General features: G+C 32.9%; 1 protein-coding gene across 5 annotated transcripts in view; it reads right to left on the minus strand.

The window, feature by feature from the left end:
• LOC128994084 (protein bric-a-brac 1-like) overlaps positions 1-23,208 on the minus strand; it is a 244,440-nt gene extending 221,232 nt beyond the window's left edge. For all 5 annotated transcript variants that reach the window (XM_054418323.1, XM_054418324.1, XM_054418325.1 and 2 more), the window contains exon 1: positions 23,161-23,208. In XM_054418323.1, the coding sequence (XP_054274298.1) occupies positions 23,161-23,207 (47 nt within the window). In that variant the 5' untranslated portion in view covers position 23,208. The remainder of the gene's footprint in view (positions 1-23,160) is intronic.
• Positions 23,209-23,658: the final 450 nt, after the last annotated feature.

The following is a 23,658-nucleotide window of genomic DNA, read 5'->3' on the forward strand; positions in this document are numbered from 1 at the left end:
TTATGGATGTGTTTTTCGAAAGATTATTTGAGACTTATGATTTTATTAAAAGTCAAATGGCGATATATATTCCCCTTGTAATGACTCCTGAGCAAGAGGCATCTTTCCAAAACTCAACGCATTGTCATATTTGTGAAAAGCCCCTATATTTTGATAGGGTGAGAGATCATTGTCATTCATCTGGCCAATACCGTGGAGCTTCCCACAATGATTGTAATTTAAACTATAAAGTAACAAATAAAATCCCAGTATTCTTCCATAACTTGAAAAATTATGATGGGCATTTAATAATGCAACACTTGGGAAAATATAATCGTAAATTAGATTGTATAGCCAAGGATATGGAAAAATATATATCATTCTCTGTTGATGATTTAGTATTTTTAGATTCATACAACTTTCTGTCCCTTCCATTATATAAATTGGCTTCCAATTTGAACACATTTAGATTCATACAAAATCCACTACTACAACGTAAAGGTGTATATCCCTATGAATATATGACGGGACCAGATAAGTTCGCAGAGTCTCTACCCCCAATTGAAACATTTTACAGTTCTATAACTAAAGAACATATCTCTCCCAATGAATATGAACATGCTAAAAATGTCTGGACCCATTTTAATATCAAGAATTTACAAGAATATCATGATTTATATCTTAAAACAGATGTATTGCTACTGGCTGATGTGTTTGAGACATTTAGGGACTTGTGTTTAAAGGATTATAAACTTGACCCCGTACATATGTATTCACTTCCAGGACTAACATGGGAAGCCTGTCTTAGAATGACTGGTATAAAATTACAATTATTTCAAGATATTGACATGCATTTGTTCATAGAAAGTGCAATCAGAGGAGGAGTCAGTATGATTTCTACACGTTACGCTAAAGCCAATAATAGATATATGGGCGAACATTATGATCCCAATCAAGAAAGTGTGTATTTAATATATTTAGATTGTAACTCGCTATACTCTACAGCTATGTGTGAGACACTACCCATTGGTGGATTTCGTTGGACGAATGAGATAGACTACAAAATATACAAAAACAATCAAAATGATGAGTTTGGATATATTTTAGAAGTTGATTTAAAATATGATAAAAGCTTACATGATTTACATAATGACTATCCATTGGCACCTGAGAAAATGAATGGCAAATTAATACCTAATTTAAATGACAAAACTAAATATATTTTACATTATAAAGCATTACAAAAATATGAGGAATTGGGTTTGATTGCTACAAAATACCACAGAATTTTAAAATTTAGACAGTGTAAATGGCTTGCGCCCTATATTAATTTTAATATTGAAAAACGAAAATGGGCTAAAAATGATTTTGAAAAAGACTTTTACAAATTGCTAAATAATAGTCTCTTTGGTCGAACAATCATGAATCAACGAAAGTTTCGTGATATATATCTCAAGGATGAGTCACTATTAACAAAATATGTCAATAATCCAAGGTTTGACTGTAGCAAAAAGTTCGATAACAATTTACATGCTATACATTTAAATAAATTAGTTGTAAAGTTTAATAAGCCGATATATTTGGGAATGACCATTTTGGATATTAGTAAAGTAATAATGTATGATTTCCACTATAATTATATGTCAAAATTTAAGAACAAAAGATTTCTTATGACAGATACAGATTCTTTAATGTATTCTATAGTTACAGAGGACTTTTACAAGGAAATAGAATGTGACTTGCACTATTTTGATACCTCTGGATATAGTAAAGACCATTTCTTATACTCTGATAAAAATAAAAAAGTCACTGGAAAGTTTAAAGACGAATTAGATGGTCATATTATGTATGAATATTGTGGTTTAAGACCAAAGTTATATTCTTATATTTCTCTAAAATGGTTATATGAAGAAGACAAGCAAGCTTTAGAGGTGAAGAAAGCTAAAGGAGCTGATGGTGCTACAGTTAAACATCTCCTTAGACATCAACATTATTTGAACTGTCTTGCAACTGGGCAAGATTACTATGAGAATGTGACAAGAATTAAATCTACAAATCATCATCTTCAAACCTTGACCATGAATAAGAAAGTACTATCGTTTGACGATGACAAGAGGTTTATTCTAGAAGATGGTATCAATACTCTTGCACTTGGTCATTATAAAATTGATCAAACATAAATCTATATTTGCCATTATTCTTTAACCTTTCTTTGTCTATTACGAAAAAGCCATATTTAGTTTTATCCCAACATTGGTGGCAGAGATTTTTAAATTGGTTAAATGAAAAATCATTACCAACATGATTGTTATATACATGTTTTAAATTCAAGTCATCTTGTTTGAATAATATAAGGAAATTTACATTATCACGTAAATGTTTGTGTACTTTGCTGTAAGATTGACACAAGTAAAAACTGTTAATATTTTTATGTCGACCCATTGAGAAAAATTGTGTAATATTTGGACTATTTATATCATCAAATACAACAACGGACTGTGATTTTACATCATTTGGCGTGATTTCACAGTCAGTAAACGTGTGTAATTTCACTTCGTCACACAAACTAAATATTTCAATTATTTTTTTATATTTTTCTTGTTCTAAAGATTTTGATATTAAATATAAATTTGTAAATTTTAATCCTTCCTTTCTTACAATTAAATTATAAATTACAACCGTCTTCCCACTTCCACTTGGACCACAAATAACACATCGAATATTGGTAGGAAATAGACCCAACTTCTTTGGTACATACTCCTTAAGATGTGATATTTTAAATTTATGTTTTTGTTGAATAAAAGACATTTTTTATATAATAAAAATGGTAAAAAATGATAATAAGAAAACATGTAAAAAGGGCAAAGGTTTATTCCTCAAGCCTTACAGGGGTCGAGGGTTATTGAATACTCTTATAAATAACCTTCCATTTCCACTTCACATACCATCATATCAATACTGTGGACCTGGGACGAATGTACGTGAGAATTTAGCTAAAAATGTACCTCCAAAAAATAAACTAGACTCTTATTGTAAAGAGCATGACATATTCTACATGAATAATCCCGATACCGCTGCTCGGAATAAAGCAGACATGAGATTAGCAGACTTAGCTTGGACTAGAGTAACGGCCAAGGATGCAAATCTTGCTGAAAGAGCAGCTGCTTATGCCGTGACAAATTTGATGAAGGCAAAAGCAAAGATGGGAATGGGATTAAAATTTAATAAAAAATATGGACAACTACCAGCTGTTAGAGGCCGCAAAAGACGTGCCTCACTTCCGGGGGGTGTACCTAAAAAACGAGCTAAAAAATCTAACACCAAGAGTAAAAGAGTGCGGAATAGTTAATTTAGACAGTTCATCTGGCACACATTGGACAGCATATCGTAAAAATAAAGATATTGTAATTTATTTTGACCCATTTGGAATCCAACCTCCAAAAGAAGTAATTAAATATTTTGAGGGACATAAAATCTTCTATACTACTGATCAAATACAAGATTTAAATAGTTCCATTTGTGGAATTTTATGTTTATCATTCATACAAAATTTTTGTTTATAAAAATGGATTCATTTACTATAACATTTTCGGGTACAGAGCCAGAGCTTAAGTCAGTGTTCTTTCCTCCCATTGAATTAAATGATGATTATGTAATTGGATTAGTAGATTTTCAAAGTTATAATTCTATATTTAATGTTAAAAAACCACTAAATACTTTAACATATTACAAAGTAGAGAAAATAACATTACCAAAGGGAGAGATCTTAGTTGATGATTTAAACCAATTATTAAATGGTAAACTTAAAGTTATAATAGATAAAAATGGAGAAGCATTAATTAATACTAAATCCAAACTTTTATTTAAAGGGCTTATTCCAAAATTAAATCAACTTAAAGGCAACAAATTAACCATTGGAGAAGGTGATGATGTTTTCTATTATAACCACAATGCTCCAGTTACAATAGAAATTTCTGAAGGAACATATGAGGTGGTTGAGCTTGCAAAGGAAATTCAAAAGCAAATTCCAAACTTTTTCCTTACAGCTAATAATAAAACTATGAAAGCGACATTACTTTCTAGCCACGTGTTTGATTTTACAAAACCATGTTTAGGGTCTGTTTTATTGGGATTTAAAGGTGTTTCTACTCCTGGTGTTCAGTTTGAATCTACAAATAAAATAAACATTAATAATGTAAATGTGATTAGAGTAAAATGTAATATTGCAAACGGGTCCTATTTAAATGGAAACAAATCACACACCATACATAGCTTTTATCCAGAAGCTCCTCCTGGCTACAAAATTATTGAAGTTCCAAGAAATATTATATATTTTCCTGTAAATAAGAGAAGTTTAGATGTTGTCAGTATTACATTTGCCGATCAGCATGACAAGGCAATTGACTTTAACGGAGAAGAAACTACAATTACTTGTCATATAAAAAAGATATGAGAATTTATAAGAATTTATCTATAAGTGTACAAAATGCTAGGTTCCTACGATCAATAGGACTAAAGTTAAAATTTTCTATTAATAAAAATGGAAGATTTTCTAGACGTTACAGGGAAATCCCAATTCGACGATAGTGTGGTTAAAATTACAAATCACTCCTATGTTCCCCACAACACTTTGGCAATAAATAATTCTGATGAAATTCGAATATGTATTAATAATCAAGATTTGCTAACTCTCCCATGTAGGAGTTATCTGTATATTAAGGGAGAAATTGAAAATCATGATAAAGGTCATTTTATAAATAATGCATTTGCATTCTTATTTGATGAAATTAGATATGAAGTCGCAGGTAAAGAAATAGACATTGTAAGAAACCCAGGAATTTCTAGTCTTATGAAAATATTGAGCTCTTACAATAAAACAACTAAATTGTCAAATGTGGCATTTGATTCTGACACGAATTTAAAAGAGTTCCATAAAGGTGGCAAGTTTAGTACTTGTTTGCCATTAGAACTGTTAATGGGTGTATTTGAGGATTTTAATAAGGTATTAGTAAATGTCAAACAAGAATTGGTGTTAAAAAGATCCAAAAATGATTTGAATTGTATATTAACAACCACTAGTGCTCCAGCCAGTGGTACTGCTGATATGATTCCTAAAATTACACTTAACTCAATTCAATGGGTGATGCCACATGTAATACCATCAGATGGGGAGAAGTTACAATTACAAAAGATGTTACTGCAAAATAAAAATTTGCAAATTGCATTTAGAAGCTTAGAGTTGCATGAACTTCCATCATATCCCAATACTACAAGACATACATGGTCAGTAAAGACATCTTCAAGTTTGGAGAAGCCTAGGTATATTATATTTGGTTTCCAAACAGCTAGGGATAATAGTGCACGAAAAAGAACTGATGAATTTGATCACTGTAAGTTAAAAAATCTCAAAGTATTTCTTAACTCTGAATATTATCCTTATAGTGATTTAAATCTCGACTTTGAAAATGGAGATGTCTCTAAAGCTTATGAGATGTTTATGAGGTTTAGAGAGACTTACTATAATACTATCCCAGATCCTATGATTAGTAGGGCTGAGTTTATGAAGAAATATCCACTAATTGTAATAGACTGTTCTAGACAGAACGAAACAGTGAAGGAAGGAATTGTTGATATTAAATTAGAGATTGAAACTGCAGAAAATGTGCCAGCAAATACATCTGCATATTGTTTGATAATACATGATAAAGTGTTTGAGTACAATCCTTTGTCAAATGAGATAAATAAAATGTAAATAAAAGATGAAAAACATTCAACAAGAATTGGTTGACTCTGCAAATCAAATACGAGAGAAATATAGAGCTTTAAAACGTGGCAAGTTTCTAGAGGCTGAAGAGAGGTTTCAAACATTCCAACCTTTAATAGAGCCATTACAAGAATTAAAAAAAATTGCCAAAACAGAGAGGCCTCGAATGGAAATTCTCCCAATGACTCCATCTAGAATACCAATAATACCAAGATTACAACCATTACAGCAATCCACCCCACAGAAATTAGATTTTGGTCTTTTAGCATCAGACTATTTAGGAAATTACCTCAGTAAAAGTAGTATGACAGACACTACATATGGTATTAGACGAGAAGCAAATAAATTTTTTATTGGAAATAAGGAAGTTGATATTGCCAATGATGATGTTACAATTGCAAATAAAACCTACAAGGGGACAAAAGGTTTGTGGCAATTGTTAACTTTAAAAGAACCTGAGGATTATACTCAGGCTGATTTGCAAAATTATAAAGAGATTTTGGAAGCTACAAATGGACATTTAAAGAGTTACAAAGATGGTGCACCAATTTCAAGTAATAGACATACTAAATATCTTAATATAATTAAACCTCTTTTTAAATCTGTTGGTGAAGGTTTGAGACAAGTGACTGGTAATAAAATAGACTATATTTATTGGGATGATCCTAATGAGCTTGTAGATAGGTTAAGACTTCTTTGGCTAAGTCGCCAAGCCGGTAACTCAGGAGTGGATAATGAAATAGATTCCATTATTGAGGAATTGAGAGAAAGTGGAATTATTTATTAAATAAAAATATGTTTATAGATAAATTTTATCGTTTATATAATCCATATAATAAGCCTGCAGAACCTAGGGCTGGTAGTGAACCTACTTTAAATTTACAAGACGATAGTTGGAATTGTTTAAACCGTAAAATTGGTAATGTTAAAGATGGGGAGTTTGTAGATGATGTATCAACCTTGGGACAGACATTAACTAGAAAAGGTGATGTCTTTTTACAAGGTAAAACTAAATATGAATTTTTAGAATCTAAGAATAAAAATTGGAATGCTAAAAAACAGAAAATTACTAATGTGGAAAGGGGTGAAAGTTTAGATGATGTGCCCACTTTACAACAGACTTTAATACGAACAGATGGTAAATTTGTACAAGACAATAATAATTATGAATTTTTAGAATCAGAGAATGGTATTTGGAATGCTAAGAAACGGAAAATTACTAATGTGGAAAAGGGTGAAAGTTTAAATGATGTGCCCACTTTACAACAGACTTTAATACGAAAAGAAGATGGTAAATTTGTACAAGACGATAATAATTATGAATTTTTAGAATCAGAGAATGGTGTTTGGAATGCTAAGAAACAGAAACTTAGCAATTTGATGGAAGGTACAGATAGTAAAGATGCTGTGAATGTTTCACAAGTTCCAAAAATGGAAGTAGGCTATTGGAATTTTAATAATAAAAGGTTAGTACGTGTTAAACCTGCCATTGATGACACTGACTGTGTTACAAAAGAACAGACTATAACTTATAATAAAAAACTACATTGTTGGGATGCAAAAAATCAATTCATAAGAAATCTACCAGAGGGGGAGCATTCGGATGATATTTGTCTAATGTCACAATCTATGCATTACGATGGATCAAAATTTGTATATGGAGAAAAAAATTTTAATTTGATGGAATATAATCCTGATTTATTAGTTGCTGACCCCACATCTTTGAGTGGATTTAAGTATATAGATAATAGACCATATATACCAGAAAACTATGTATTTAAAAGAATGGAAGATAATCTATTGATTGGGGCTAATGGTGATGTATTTAGAGTTACAGGAAAGGATGATGTTATAAAAAATGAATGAAATTGCATATGAACTTCATAAGCCTGCAAGAAAGAATTTCATTAGAAGGTCTTTTAAAGTATTGGGTATAAACGAAACCATACAAATAGATTTAATTGATATGCAAAACTATGCTAGAGAAAATTCTGGCAATAAATATATTTTAACATTAATAGATACATTTTCTAAAAAAGCTTATGCTGCTCCACTAAAAAATAAGACAGGGTTAGTGGTTACAGAAGCCATTAAAACCATTCTACCAAAGGGGGTTAAAAACATTCAATCCGACAATGGAAAAGAATTTTTTAATCAATATTTTAGCAAACTAATGAAAAACTTAAATATTAATCACTATCACACATTTTCTACAACTAAGGCTGCAATTGTGGAGAGGTTCCAGAGAACTTTAAAGAATTGGCTATATAGGGAATTTAGTGCTCAGGGGAGTTATAAATGGTTGGATTTACTTCCAAAGTTAATTCGAAAATATAATAATAAGGTGCATAGATCTATAGGAATGAAGCCTAACCAAGTGAATGTTAAGAATAGTAAATATGTGCATGAGAGGTTGACTTCTAAAGTAGCGCAAGTTAAAAAACCAAGATATAAGGTAGGTGATAGCGTAAGGATTTCCAAGTATAAACATGTTTTTAGTAAAGGTTATACTCCAAATTGGACAGGGGAACTATTTACAATAGCAGAAGTTAAGAATACAAAGCCTGTAACTTATATCTTGAAAGATGAAAATGGCAATATAATCAGAGGAGGCTTCTATACAGAGGAGTTGTTAAAGACCAAGTATAAGGACATGTATTTGGTAGAGAAGATAATTAGGAGAAAGGGTGATTCATTGTATGTCAAATGGCTTGGGTTCCCAAGTAGCCAGAACTCATGGATTTCCACTAAGGATGTCCAAGGGAGCACGTCATAAGCCGGGAGCGCGCCCGAGTTCGCGTGCCGAGAGCCGGGTCTTTAAAAAAGTGGCCAAAAAAATGAGCCATATTCCAGACGTGTTTTTCAGTATTAAAAAAGTAGAAAATTTATATAGGGGTGTATAGGTCGAGAGCTGGGTCTTTAAAAAAGTGGCCAAAAAAAGCTCTTCCATTTTTTTCTCATTTTCCCCCTATAAAAAGTGCCCTAAAAGTGCCTCTAAAACGCCGAAAGTGAGGTCATATTCTCCTATTGTCACTACTAAAAGAACCAAATTTTTCAATGTACTTGGTATTTACTTGACGTCTAAAATATTATTAGCTTTCTAAATGACATGGACCAATCCCTGATAGTACATTTATTGATATTAAAAAGATAATCATACTTAAATTAATATGTAATACAGTTTTAAAATTAATTTTAATAGATTTATAAACCAAAAAGGAATCACGAAACTTCTAATATTTCGGTAAAATGTCTATAAATTTTAATGTATTACACCACTTTGCGAAATGGAAATTTAATTAACACACTTAGGAAAAAATATGAATCACCCATCATAATTTACAAGTAATCAAACAGTGTGAATAGAATTTTGAAGCTAATGGATGGGACAAGCATGTATTGAATATATAGAATATAGAATAGCTTAAAAACCTTATGAATTGGCTAAAAACTATACCAGTGGAAAAAAAGAAAATTAAAAGAAAAAAAAAGAGGAATCACAAATACGATTTAAAGGTAAAGAAGACATTCTACACACAAATAATTAGTAAAAAGATACAAACCCAAAATCAAATATAAAAATAAAACACGACCGAGTGATGAATAACATGTGCGGGTGTGTTATTGAGCAGCGCTCCCCTCCTTCGTCGGATCCTATAAACGTCCTCCTGTATAAATATTACAATAATAATTAAATATAACAGTAGAACTCGTTAAATTTGTATGGGGGAGGGGGCCGCCGGGCCGTTCCACTCTCACTGTCGAGGGGTGGAACCTTCCACTTTGCTCACAACACAGGCGGTGTATTTAAATTGTTATGGAATCTGTTTTAAATTTTAGAAATTCTAGAACTATTCAAAGGCATTATTTGCGTATATTTAACATGGATCTAATTTCTTTTAAGTGTAATTAACAAGTTCAGGAAGAGCTTACTCGGGATATTCAGTAGGTGCGTGCTCAACAACGGCAAACTCAGAATTAAATAACAAATAATTGGTGTAAAATAAATTAGATATGTGAAATTTGAATTCTAAAACGTTAGTTGGACTCCTTTTACTTGCTTCTTCTTTCAAGGCTTTCCAGTAAGCAAGGAGCGAAAAATACAATTATTACACTACCTACAATATTGAAAAAAAACAAAAAAACAACCATAGGCAGTTATAACTGCAGACATACGTATTGCAGACAAATTTTACAGTGGATGACATTTGTGTAACATGTAATAGTACGTTTCATCCTATTTCTAAAACGTTAACCCTTTACAAACCTACAATTTGTTATAACGTTTTTTGTAAGCAATAAGCAAAATAATACAACGTTCAAAACCTATATTTGATGAAACTCTAGTTCAAGACCTTTATCGATATATAAATAAAACCAATGGCTATAAATACAACTAGATATTTCATTCCTATTTTAAATTTGTCACCAGTTTTAGAATGAAAATCAACGTAGTTGAATCGAACCACCGACAGATAGCACGCGTGTCAACCAGGAGATTATTATATATAGAACGAACACAACTTCAGCCTTAAGACTTAAGAGTCTTAAGTTAGATTCAAGAGAAAGGACCCTAACTTACAGATGTTTGGGTGAGTAACTGTCTGTAAGGATGAGGTGCCTTAGGATCCTTAGTTATGCGATGTTTATATATCCTTTAAAGTTCTAGGCAGCCTACTTCAGAATAATTTCCATTCAAACCCATTTCCTTCATAAGAATAAGGCGCTTAAGATATAGACAAAAAATATCCGTATGTCAAAACACATGTAAAATGAATCGAAGTTGTTGATTCCATGTAAACGCCAGTTTTCACAAAAATCTCACATACATCAATTGTTAAATTAGATTCAGTCAAAAGATTATTCAATCTGTTGATTAACTCAGTTTACATCGTATTCAAACACGTGACCAGTTTCTATGGTGGAACAGTTTTTGTCGGTCAGTGCGGTGACAGTGGCGTATATTATTCAGTAATGGTGTAAGCTGTAATGTACACACTATCTCAGTCTCTCGGGCCCAATTGGCTCAACCCCACACACTAAGGGACATTTTTTGGAAGAGGGGGGCGAGTGAAAGGTGGTGAAATAAAAATATGTACTTAATCAGAGGTGTAACTTATATATTTTCGTCACATCTTAAAATCAAAATAAAAGTTTAAGAGTCTATGCTACTATTTATTGATTGGTAGTAATGTACGCACATGCATAGACCATTTAAATAAATTCATATTTATATGGTTAGCCAACTTTATTTTAAGAGCAAAGAATTTTTCAACTAGTGCTCTATGTTTTCAAACTGCTGTGGGAATCAACTAGTGTTAAAACAAATTACTGGATAGTCACCGTAGAATGAATGAACATTTTTTTAAATCACAATTAGCTATTTTCGATAACAGCTGATATCAAAGAATGAAATTGTTTACAGAGATCTAATTTAGAGCGAGGGAAAGCCATGGAAAACCGATCAGCTGATTGTCCCCCGCTATAAATTTAGTTTACCACGCTCTCGATTAGTTCTCCATTTACCCACTACGCACACTAGTGGTTTGTTAAATTAGTTTATTATTTAAATGTTTGATAATCTAAATTTATACAAAATAGTGTATGAGTTTGTTTTACTGTGTTCTTAGCATAGTTTATGTTTGAAATTGCTCAAAATATGCCAAACATTCCTGATATGATTAAAAGCTTACTAAAAACCTTCAACGTACCATAGCAATCCCGGGAAAGGTATGAAGAGGAATACACCGGTATAGTACGTTTATGGACTGATAAAAAGTACAAAATGTTAAACCATATAAAGTAAGTGTAACTGTTATTATTAATACCAGCTGTTACCCACAGGCTAACCCCGTTTGACTTCTTAAGTTTAAATAAAACAATTGATTGGTTACGTTTAGGTGAAATTTAAAAAAAGAATACAGTAATACAAGCAAATAATCACACCTGATTTTAATATGGTAATAAATTGAAAGAATAACAAACAAATAAGCACAGGTGAGGTATTTTTAACATTAGGTATATGGAAAGTTCCCTTTCGAAAGCAATTACGACCTTAAAGGGCACTAGTAATGAAATACAGTGTACTACTGTATTACAGTATGCAGTAATGGACTAGATCAAAGTTTTTTTTTTACTGAAACACTTTTTACATGTAACATTCCTTAATTAGTTAGTTTTATCGCCAACATCAATTTACTCTGTTATATATCACTTGACAAAAATAGTTAGAACAATTTACTAAAATTATTTCATCAATCATTTTATCCTCTGGGTTGCACATACATATGGTTGCTATTGTAAGGGGTTATCTTAGCAATCCTAATAGTGTTGATCTGATATTAACTAATTTCAAACACGAATTTCATCTTTAGTTGGAGTTTAGGTCGACTAAACTTCTATTAGGCCTATTATATTAGTATCCACCCATTGCGTTTCGTGAAAAATATAATAACATTTAAAACATTACAAACCACACACACGAAGGACAAATACCCCCGTCGCAGCAAACCTGCATACTAAGCGAATTTCCATTTACCCAGCTTGATTTCTACTAAAATATTCCCTATAAATTTTCAGATTTATTTCCTATTTAAATAACATAAATTTTAGTGAGTAGTTAGGTTTGCTGCTACGGGGAAGGTGTTGAGGTGTGTTTTTTTCAATTGAAATATTGATAGCTTAGTATGAAATAAACCAAATTGCCAAATTTGATTAAAATATATCCATAAACAAGCAAACTAGAACAGTTTATTTATTCTCCATAAGAATAACATGGGAATTTTAAATTTACATTTTTTTTAATTTTCTCCGTAGTCAATGAACATTCAAAAACACTTCAATATACTAAATTATTTGTTTTTTTAAGCTCTTCAAAATGGTCTAGAGAGAAATTTAGAAATTTAAAGTTTTTAGGGTCAAAAATGAGAAAAACCCATTTTTACCCCATAAAACCCCCCATAAACCCCTGATCCCATGGTCCGATTATGCTGGTTCGCGAACTCGTTCGAATAAATGTAGGTTTACACGTTTGTACCAAATTTCATCAAAATCGGATCAATTTTGCTCGAGTTATCGCGCTAACGGACACATATATAAATATATATATATATATATATATATATATAAATATATATATATATATATATATGAATTTGAACGGATGGTGTTTTTGGCCTCTGGGGACCTCAAAACGAAAAAGTAAATCGGTCCCGGGTCTAGGTCTTACCATGAGACCTACGGTAATACTGTAGCTTATTCCCTATATGGGAAATTCGCTAAAAGTAGGGATAATGACCTTGATTTTGGGGGCGCGGTGTTCAACGACAAATTGAATTACTACACAAATTGAGAAATCACAATTCGACAACTAGATCAAAACAACCCGTCATGACCGTACTTCTTTCTGTTCTGGCGTCCGAAACAAAAATATGAACAGGAACAAGACAACCAGCGCTCAATGTTAAACATATATTATTATTTCAGACCGGAGGAATTATTTGTATAATAACAGTGTGGCCGGGCTCGCTGCAGGCACTTCCAATAAATATATAATGTTTTATTGCTCGTAATATAAGTTTTTGTGGCCGCTCGGGGCTCGGTTGTCCGTGAGCGTGTGTGTGTGTGTGTGTGTGTGTGTGTTTGTAATTATTAGTCCAAGTTGTAACTAACGGCCAGCGCCGCCACATTGTTCCGATGTTTGTTTTTTATTGCTCCATAGTTTTATTGCCGGTTTAATTTCATGATTGCCGGTGCATATAATAAATCGTCGGTCAGTTCTCGGAATATACTTTTATATGCTAATAACCGCAATTACGACAATGGCCTGGCTCGGGCGGCCGCTCTGCGCTCTTCAATCAAATCTATTGTTTAATTCTAATACGACTTTCCTACGCAGCTACAGTCGTATCAGGCTGTACTTGACTGAAGATCAACTTACTTAATGAGGATTTTGAAATTACCACTTACATAGCTGTCGACTTTGAACATTATCAAATTATAATTAAATGAAATTAAATAATATTTTATTTCCCATTAATTATATGCTGTACATAAGTACATTGTATTTTTTTACTTAAATATTATACAGCAAACATTACTATCTAGATAACAAAACAAACATACTGTAGAAATAAAGCAAACAAAAGTGTAAAAAAAAGAAAATACCTTCTATAACAAAGGGAAACTTCTACATAGGCAGGGCCTGTGCGTAGACTCGAGTTGCAAAAAAGTTAACTTAAATGGGAGGTAAAAAATGTATAGGAAAACAAAAAAAATAAATAAATATAAAAATAATGGCTCTGATCGTTTTTATTAGTTTGTTAATCAGGACATTTAATGTTATTCGTATGGTAGAATAAACGTGCTACAATAGATCAAAATATAAATATAGGCAATCGATAAATATAATAATGGTTATATGAAAGTGTCTTCATCGTTAGGATGCGAACCGTCTGTGTTTTATTAAATTATAGAATGGCTTTTCGTGGAGTTGTTGGACATTAAAAAGGTCACCTCGCTGTATTTATTTAATATATACATATACAGGGTGTTGAATTCAACACACTGTATATACCCTTATATGCTTTCTGAATAGGTGACTTTCCCTGAAGGTAGACTCCAAATCGCCGAGCATACATTATCAGTTTATCATCTAGCTAAAATTGGGGGTTTCACTTGGAAAAGAATCCCACATTCGAAGAATCAATTTTGAAAACTTAAAACAGCAGCGTCTCTGGAAATAAGGATGAAACAAATAAACTTCTTTCCCAAACTATATACCTAAATAGTAACATACAAATCTGGTTTACCATTAAAAAACTTAACCGTTGAGTTTATATGCCATTTTGGGAGAAAATTAACTCAACACGTCATCAGCTGTATTGTCCTAATATAGCCGAAAATCACGCTTTTGTACAGAAGGTTACATAGAGTGTACTCTTTAAAATTGAGTATAAAAAGTTAGAGGAACTGACTAGAGGTTTTTGAGTTATTTAAGGTACAAAATTTTAAATGGCCGCCATTTTGTTTTATACATTTGGGAAATTGTCACAATCTTCTTGTAGCTTTGTCTAGTTGTCATAAATGTTTTTGCCAAATTTTAATTTCGTATGGACAATTATTTTTTATAAAGAAATTAGTAAAAGAAAAAAAAAACAAAATGGGCTCTGTTTGAGTAAATAAGGACTTCCGTACACTATGATATTTGGATACGTTTCTTACCCAAGAATAATACCCTAAAATATCCGAAACTAATTCTGAAACACCCTGTATAAGTAAGAAAGGCAGAAACTGTTTAGATATCACAAAAAACCTAGCTGGAAAAATACGCAAACAGTTTCTTAGGTAAGGAATGCTCCAATAAAAAAATGAAAAAAGTTGGTACGCAGATCTAACCGTTAAAATCGTTAAAATCTGACAGTTAAGTCTTCTTGCAAACCTTTCTTCTACATGAGTCAATGGGATTACCGATGGCTTTAAGCTATGCAACAATGACAAGGTCGGTGGTAAAACTGGAACCTGATATTTTTTTATATTACACAACAAAAAGTTCTAGATCAATAATTAAAAGTAAACCCCTAATATTTCGACGATAAAACATCACAATCGTAACGATTAGACACACAATGCTCACAAACTATGAATGCACGGGACAATTAATAAATCTGCAAATTACCATTTAAATGTGGAATATTTTTGCGCTAATTATTAGCAATAAATTGGCCGCCTCGGCCCGGACCGACGGAAGCCCGATTATTTACCGACCCCGCTCTGTTATTATACTCTTGTTTTATATTAGCGGGGTGTTTGTGCCGTGTTATTACGAATAATATAAACTGTCCACTATTGTTGTTAGTTGTACAGCAATAACGCTGTACATTGTGTTTGCAAGGCACTAAACTCAGAAACGATTGAGTTTATCTACACTTAACGTTAGAAGTCGGCTTGTAGATACTCCTATAGTAATGTATTGGTTTACTTTATTTGATGTGTAGTGTAGTATTGTAATTAGCATTCATTAAAAAGGGTTTAGGCATGGTAGGTAATGGTGTAGGGATTTTGGCTCGGTTGTTTAATTGTGGGGCGATTATTATTCTTTTTTGGAATCTTTGGTGAGAAAGGTAAAAGGAATGTTTAGTACAGTATGGATCATAATCGTCTTGTATGGATCATAAAAGGTCAATGATAAACAAGATCCTAATTTGGATCAGCTCAGTTATTATCTTAAGTCAAAGATCAGCAAACGGGAGCCATAGCTAAGGTATGTAGGTGATTGAATTCTATTTTGGTTGTATTCTATTTTACTTAGTAGACTACTCTTTAATAAATGAATGTCGTGTTAAGATGTTCCCAGGTAAAACCCTCTTTCTAGTTTAAAACTTGAGTTCAGGATCACTGAACAAGTACATCTTACAATAGTTAGTGCAACTTGGTTGCAAATTCTTAGAGATCCTCAGCTAAGACCTTAATTTTCGATCATTGGATAAAATCTTTAGTCACAGTTACCTATGTGGGATCTTTTTAAGGATCCTAGTATAGATCTTAAGTTAGATTCAAGAGGATGGATCTTAAGGTACAGAACTTTAGAAATCATTGTTTTCGTGAGTAACTGTCTGTGAGGATGAGGTATCTTAGGTGAGTGTCTAGGATATTATAAGCTAAGCATCCTAATTTGGGGTTAGTTTCACTTTCGTATGACTTAATTAACACAAACCAACAATTTGTGGACTTCAATAATAAATAAAAATATTTAAAAAGATTATATTATAGAAATGTAAATAATCCATAGAAGTCCATAAATAAAAAACCCAAATGGTCCCTTAAACGCCAAAAATGTATCACCTAATTATAAAAAAAATAATAACAAGTGACAAAACTCCTGACGCAAAGGACACATTAAAAATACACGACACAATTTCATACACTGATAAACCATAGATACTTTAAATTCCAAAACTATCCCAAACAGGGGTAAAGTGACGCGATGTCGGTCAGCTGATCAACAATTAACGGCTTATTTGTATGATAACTAATTCTGCCGCGGTGGTGATGGAGTGATAAAAACTAGCAAATGGAGCATCGAGTGTCGAGTGCGGCATATTATAATATTTGCGGCCGCTCTTAATGCTTGTGACCACACAGTGGTGGCCGCGCTCTCCACACTACTAACACGCTACTCGCACACACACTCACACTGCCTACGATATACTGGACCTAGGACTTAGATCTGCTGCAACAATTAAAGTGACATTGTTGGGTAATTGGAAATATCAATACATTCAGCCTGATTATTAACTTTTTGACGTATTGTGTAAAATACACCATAGAAGCGAATAATCTGATGAAGTTGAACGATTTAAATGATAGCAAATATTTTCAAAGTAGGGCTACGTCAAAAGACGTCATAATCGTAAGTAATAATGTTTATTTAATTATTTAACACTTAATGACAGGACCCATGATGTTTTATACTTAAATGGATATTGAAATGCAACTCCTTAACTCCCTGTCTTAAGAATTGTATTAGGGATCAAAATGCATTTTTCTGGCCCCTGCACAATCCCCTGGACTGTTTTAATAAGGACTTGACCAAATAAAGCTTTACTGTACTAGTCCTCATTATAACGGCGAAATATAAATTACATAGTTCTAGAAGCTTAAAAGTTAAGTTTGTTTAAGTTAAATCGGATCCAAAGTCTAAAAGCCATAAATCAACGGAATTGTCTACAAAAATCTTCGTAATATTAACAAAACCATGTTAATGTGTTGACCGCCCTGACCGCTCTGACTGCCCTGGGGGTGTTGAAATAATTTACAATTAAGTCATAAAATATCTCAGAAAATTCAGTTACTACAGTACAGAGGTTTGAAGTAGTGAGATCAACATAGATAAGTGTCATGGAAACGTTACCCATGGTTACAGGACAACAAATACTCAATATATGTTGTTTTTTTTTCGAGGAATGAGGTAAACACTGTAATTCGCTACGTAAGTGGATTACATTAGTTCGTTACAGTATTGCTCGTCTACTAGAAGGCTGTCGAATCGATTCTTAAAGAACCTCTGTGTTTTAGATATTTCAAACGGGACCACGCTGTCCTCAATCATCACCTTCAAACACAACCAAATCTAATTTACGTTGTGAACAGCTGCAAATACATTTATTATTTCATGTTTCCTTGTGTAAAGTTGGTGGTTTGCTTGTTCCGATGAGTGATATTGTCCATCTTCACGACTCAGACTACACATGCGGGTCCGCGCCCTGAGGACCACTCACCACTTGACACACGTTTTATTATATTTACGACTGGATCAAATCTTATATCCTCATCTACACGTGGCGACCAACACAATCCAAATATTCAGTTCAACTTACAGCGTTATGTTCAGGAAATTGATTAAATGCTAAATATAAACAATATACGATAAATAAATATATTTAAAATAAAATAATTTTGAAAATACGTTAGAAAAGTACGATGTTTTAATAAAATTCTATGAACTCCATGTTTTGAGCCTAATCTTACAGACATCTTTTAAATGGCCCTGGCACCAGTACCAACTAGTCTAAGTACCGAAGCTGTCCATTCAACTCTTACTTTTCCTCCATTCACTCATATGGATCTATCTATATTATTAATACGCGACATGAAACTTTGTGAACACTAAGGTTTTTTTTTTTTAATTTTACCCCAAATATTATATCTTAAAATGTTTGTCTAGATGTGTAGATTTGCTAGCTAACCTTAATTTTTTTGAAAGTCCCTTGGGCTCTGCCCAGTGGTTTTTAAAGTTCCCATGTTATCCTTATGAAGAACATATTTGTTTCCATTATAATCGGCTGGATAATGTAATTGCTGTTAATATTTTAGTTGCAAGTTAAGGAAACATGTGCTACAAACTGTTACTGACTTTGTTGAAATGAAATATTTACTATTTGAATTTGGGTTGATGAAAATATTACAATGGAATACTAATAACAAAACTGAAACAACACTTTGCTGCATTTCTTGAGCAATCATTGAAAGAGCCGATTTGCAAACTATGGCAACATAGGCATGTCATAGAAAACCACCAAGTAGAAGAAATAGAAATAATGTTTTTTTTTAGAAATAATGATCCTTATTATGGACACCCTAATGCGGCTAAGAGTGGGAAACATTATTTTATGAAGACGCTAAAAAACAAAATCAGCTTTTGAAAAATAATAAGAGATTTGCAATACATGTTGATAAGGCCTATATCAAACTGTTATGCACATCATGAGTCTTTCCAAAATCTTAGAGTCGACTCTTTTGAGGTCTTCGGAAATTATGACTTTTTTTTAAAACGCCTGTAATGCTTCGCAATTGATGGAGTTCGAGCAACAGGTACTAGTTTACTTTAAACTACGCGGCTGGGTGTGTTAACATTGTATAAATATAATCTTAAAATAACGACTTCCAAACAAATTTGATAATTCAAAAAAAAACCAAATTCCTAATCGAAATTAAAAAGCAAACCCAATGTTTTAACCACCATTATTCAAACAAGAAAACATTACCAATACGCCAATAACAAAATTACCATTACCGGTAATTAAAACACATGTATGACCAGTGGATTACACAGGTAAGTCCAACACGACGTTCATCTCCAGGGAGCGCAGCGGCGCCACTTTTAACACAAGCCAATTGATATTTGACCAAATTGGCTTAATAATAGCGGGTTTAAATCAATATAGAGTTGTAGCGGTCTGGCGATATTCATAACAGACCCATGGGAGTAGAACTGTGTACAGCTATGTGATATGCGATCTTGTCGGCTGTATTTAGTGTGCAGAGTGCATCTAAATTGGCTGTTGTAAGTAAAGGTTTAACCATTTCTTTCGAAACAAAATAAATATCCCCCGAAATACAAGTTTTTTTTATCCTTCCAGCTAAATAGATTCAACTATATATAGATTGATATAGATTTCCTATATCAAATGCATAGGCATATCAAAGGCCCCATTTCATTTATTGTTACCACGCCAAATCCAAATAACATGCATTTGATATAGGAAAATTAGGTTTTTTGTTATTTACACAAAAACTAAAAGAGATACGAAGTAAGTGTACACTACAAAGTTGTTGGGAATTAAAAGACCTATAAAATTACTGTGGACATTATGTGCCACTTGAGATATGTTGCGATTTGAAGATTTTGAACAATGAGCATCTGAAAATTTTCAAAAATAATTTTTTTAGGATTTTTTTATTAACTCAAAATAACCTTTACCTGTAGCATATCAAAGTAAAGCTAATTTCATAACGAGTAAGAAAATTCAACCTGAGAAGGGCAAAATGCATTTGTATAGGAAACACAGAGTATTAAAAAATAGATTTTTCAACAAAACTGCCGCCATTTTGAAACGAAAAAAGATAATTAATTTATGTTCTCGCCCAAATGTGTGTCTATTAAATACCTTTAAAGTGGTGTATAACATGACATACGTTTATATTTGAAAATTCTAAGATTCGAAACTTTCAGTTTTTGGCACACCCTGTATTGGCAAAAAGTTAAAAATATTTTTACGTTAATCTTTGGGACCGATTTAGCGGGAAATAATTTGATTTAATCCTTGTACGTTAAGCAGTTTTTCCTTAATCAATTTGAGACACCTCTCGTGGGAATATATATGGTTTATGGAAATTTGACTTTCAAGATTTCTCAAAAGTTCATGGGTACTTTGGGATTTATATATGGATGTTGCCGTTACATTGTAAATTACTAATGTTTAATCATCCCACATAAAATAAATCCACAAAAATGCCACAGATAGAAAAAAAACTAAATGTGTAAAGGTTCAAAGAGTTAAGGTTTATTTTTTAGAGGTTCATTTTTAAGTATAAAAAATAAACGGACATGAACCGTACGTTACCCTCAAACAACAAGCCCATTCACAAAAATCCAACCCATTTTCCGTTGAAGCTCTATTTAATTACAATCCTAGTGTTAATAGTTATCTTACATTGTCACAACCACTCGGCGTGGCACGCGGCGGCGGACACGTGGCACCTCATGTATTGACGGGTAATGTATAACTGTGTGTGTATTGTGTATTGTGTACAACACAAAGCACTTCCTGCCTACAGTCTACGTCTACACAGTTCGATGCCGGCGTTTGTTATATTGTAATACACGGTAATGTAAATATGCCCTCTCCGTCGACTCACCCTCGCCGCTAGACCCTCGCCATCGCTGCAACAATAGCACCTAATGCGACGTTGGTAACACAAGTAGGAGATATTAAATTGTATTGATCAAGTTATGATGTGAATTAAATGGAAACGTGATCGATTAGTATTCGTCACTGTATAAGGTGCATGTTTTCAAAACGCGTCTGTTTAAGGTACAGGTGTATTTTGTGTAATTTTAATGTACAGACATACTTAGCAGTTGTAATTCGAAAGTACTTCAAAATTGTGTTACCGAGTTCAAAAGCTAATACAGCACTGTATAAGGTTACATACGTTACGTTCTTTCTATATATACAATATCAATAATTATATAAATACCAGTGCTGTTATTTTAAAGCTCGCAAAAGATATTCGGATTAACAGGGTGTATGATATTGTCGATGGTATCATCCGTAAAATATTAACGTCCGTTTGAGAAGCAAGTCACTGCTTATTTAAAAAAGAAATAGACATAAGAACTACAGGCGATGTCTTTTCTTCAAAATTTACATAGAACCAAACTAAAACCAGTAGAATTTCAACTTTAAAAGTATGAAAAGCCTAAAAGCCTACTAAACAAACACAAGTAGACTTCTCATCCCATTGTACATTTTAAAACTCGTTTTCGTGTCTAGTTCACGTACGAAGAAACTATGCGCTAGTGTCGACGAAATCTTGATTCAATTAATGTAAAATTTCAATTTGAGGGGTAATTTCTTGATTTGTGCTTTGCTGTTTGGTTTTATAACTGAAGACGAGTTATTGTTTATGATTAGATCGTTTAAACGAGGTTAAATGACTGAAACAACAAGAAAAAAACTGTAAACAAAACACGACCTCTGCAGTACACAGTACAGAACTAGAGTATGTTTTATCTATGGAAAAGCTTATTTTTTATCCACTATTGTGAATAACTACGAAAAACATTGCAAGTATTACAAATAAAATATGTGATTCAGAAATCTTTGCTCTAGTTGGAGTTTTTCTGAAAGCACGTCTTATTTTTTTGCGTTTTGGTTCCTATATACCAAGAAGTAGTCAGTACCTTTATGATAGTTTGCAACACAATCGGTTGACTATAAGTTTTCATTTACATTATGGTTGCTAAGGAATCAGGTAGTTTTAATCAGTCATAAACCTACAAAATGCTCAGATAGTTATCCTTCATTCATATTTCGGTTAGATACTTAATGTCCTTCACATCCTAGGGATTTAGAACCTATCCCCAACACTTAACTCATTACTTGAAGCTAGGCTTAGAAAGTTGCATTTTCTCACAGCTCCACTGGTGATTTGCCGGATTTGAACCTGGGACCTCGAAGACCAAAGATCTGCGCTCATTAGGCCAGCTCGTTCTTGTGGAATTGCGATGGTTTGCCAAATACGTTCAAGTAGGTAGAGGACCAGCTTGTCAACAAGCACGTTACCATCCAGTTACCATCAGCTGTATCACCAGTCAGGGTCGTTACCAGGGGTGCGGTAACGCGGGAAACGGATGCGTTCAGCGGAGAATCGCATGTCGCGCGCTTATTACGACTAAAAGCCGCCCCTAATAAGATACTCGGCGCGGAACCAACACCGCCCGATAACGCTAATGCATAGTTTGTTTGATTCTATAATTGTAACAACACGACTAACCCCGTTTTCGCGTGCCCCATCAGATACGGAACGCTCGGATTTTAAATAAAGACGTGGAACGAAACTCGAAAGTAATGGGGTGGTAAGCGAGTCGGGTGTAAAGAAAGAATGCAGATGTTACCGCTATATTCGTACATGAATAGGTAAAGAATACACAGATAATAGGTAATATTAACAATATGTTACTGGTTTTAATATGCAAAATAATAAATATACAGTAACTATATGTGCATAAAATAAAAGATTTAAAGTGCAATGAACTAAAATAATTTTGGAATTTTAATTTATTTACAAGTTTTTTCAACTAGCCAGGAGTCAAAACTTGACAAGGCATTCTAGAATAAATTGACATTCTTGTAGAAGACAAACACAAAATAGTGAAATAAATTTAAATAAACAGAAAACTCCAATTGTTTCGGCTTCCTGAGAATGCAAATTAAGTAGTTAATTACTTATTTTCCATTCAACATTTTAAATTTAAAACAGGCAGCTCCCAGTAAAAGTATATGAAATGAAGTGGTTTGTATGTAAATATATTTAAATATGTTGAACGTTTGTTGTAGGTCACTTTGACTCACCCTATGCTTGGCGACTCCGCTTTGGTGTGACTACTCTCTTCTGGCATCATCTCCACCTGAAACTGGACATACAGGAGGTGTAAAAAAACATGCAGGAAACCATAGGTAACCTATATACTCCCTTAGATTTCTCATCCTTATGGATCAGCTGAAGCTAGTTTTATTGTTAGTTCTGTCCGTTGCACTGAAGCGGTCGTGTTTTTTTACAATTTGTTTCTTGTGGAATTAGTCATTTAAAACCTCGTTTTATCAAATAAAACGATCGAATCATAGGAAATAACTCGTCGACCTCTATTTAAATAACCAAACCGTAAAGGTCGAATCATTAAACTAGCCCTAAACAAGTGAAAACAAAATTTTGTCGACACTAGCGCCCAGTGTCACCGGACATGAACTAAACACGAAAAACTAGCTTCAAAATTTACAATGGGATGAGAAGTCTACTTTTGTTGGTTAGTTTATGAGAAAACTTAACAGCTTTCGAATGTTAAATGGGTT

This window comes from Macrosteles quadrilineatus, unplaced genomic scaffold (assembly GCF_028750875.1).
Source record: "Macrosteles quadrilineatus isolate MER2022 unplaced genomic scaffold, UCM_ALF_1.0 Scaffold_5__1_contigs__length_97177068, whole genome shotgun sequence".
Lineage (NCBI taxonomy): Eukaryota > Metazoa > Arthropoda > Insecta > Hemiptera > Cicadellidae > Macrosteles > Macrosteles quadrilineatus.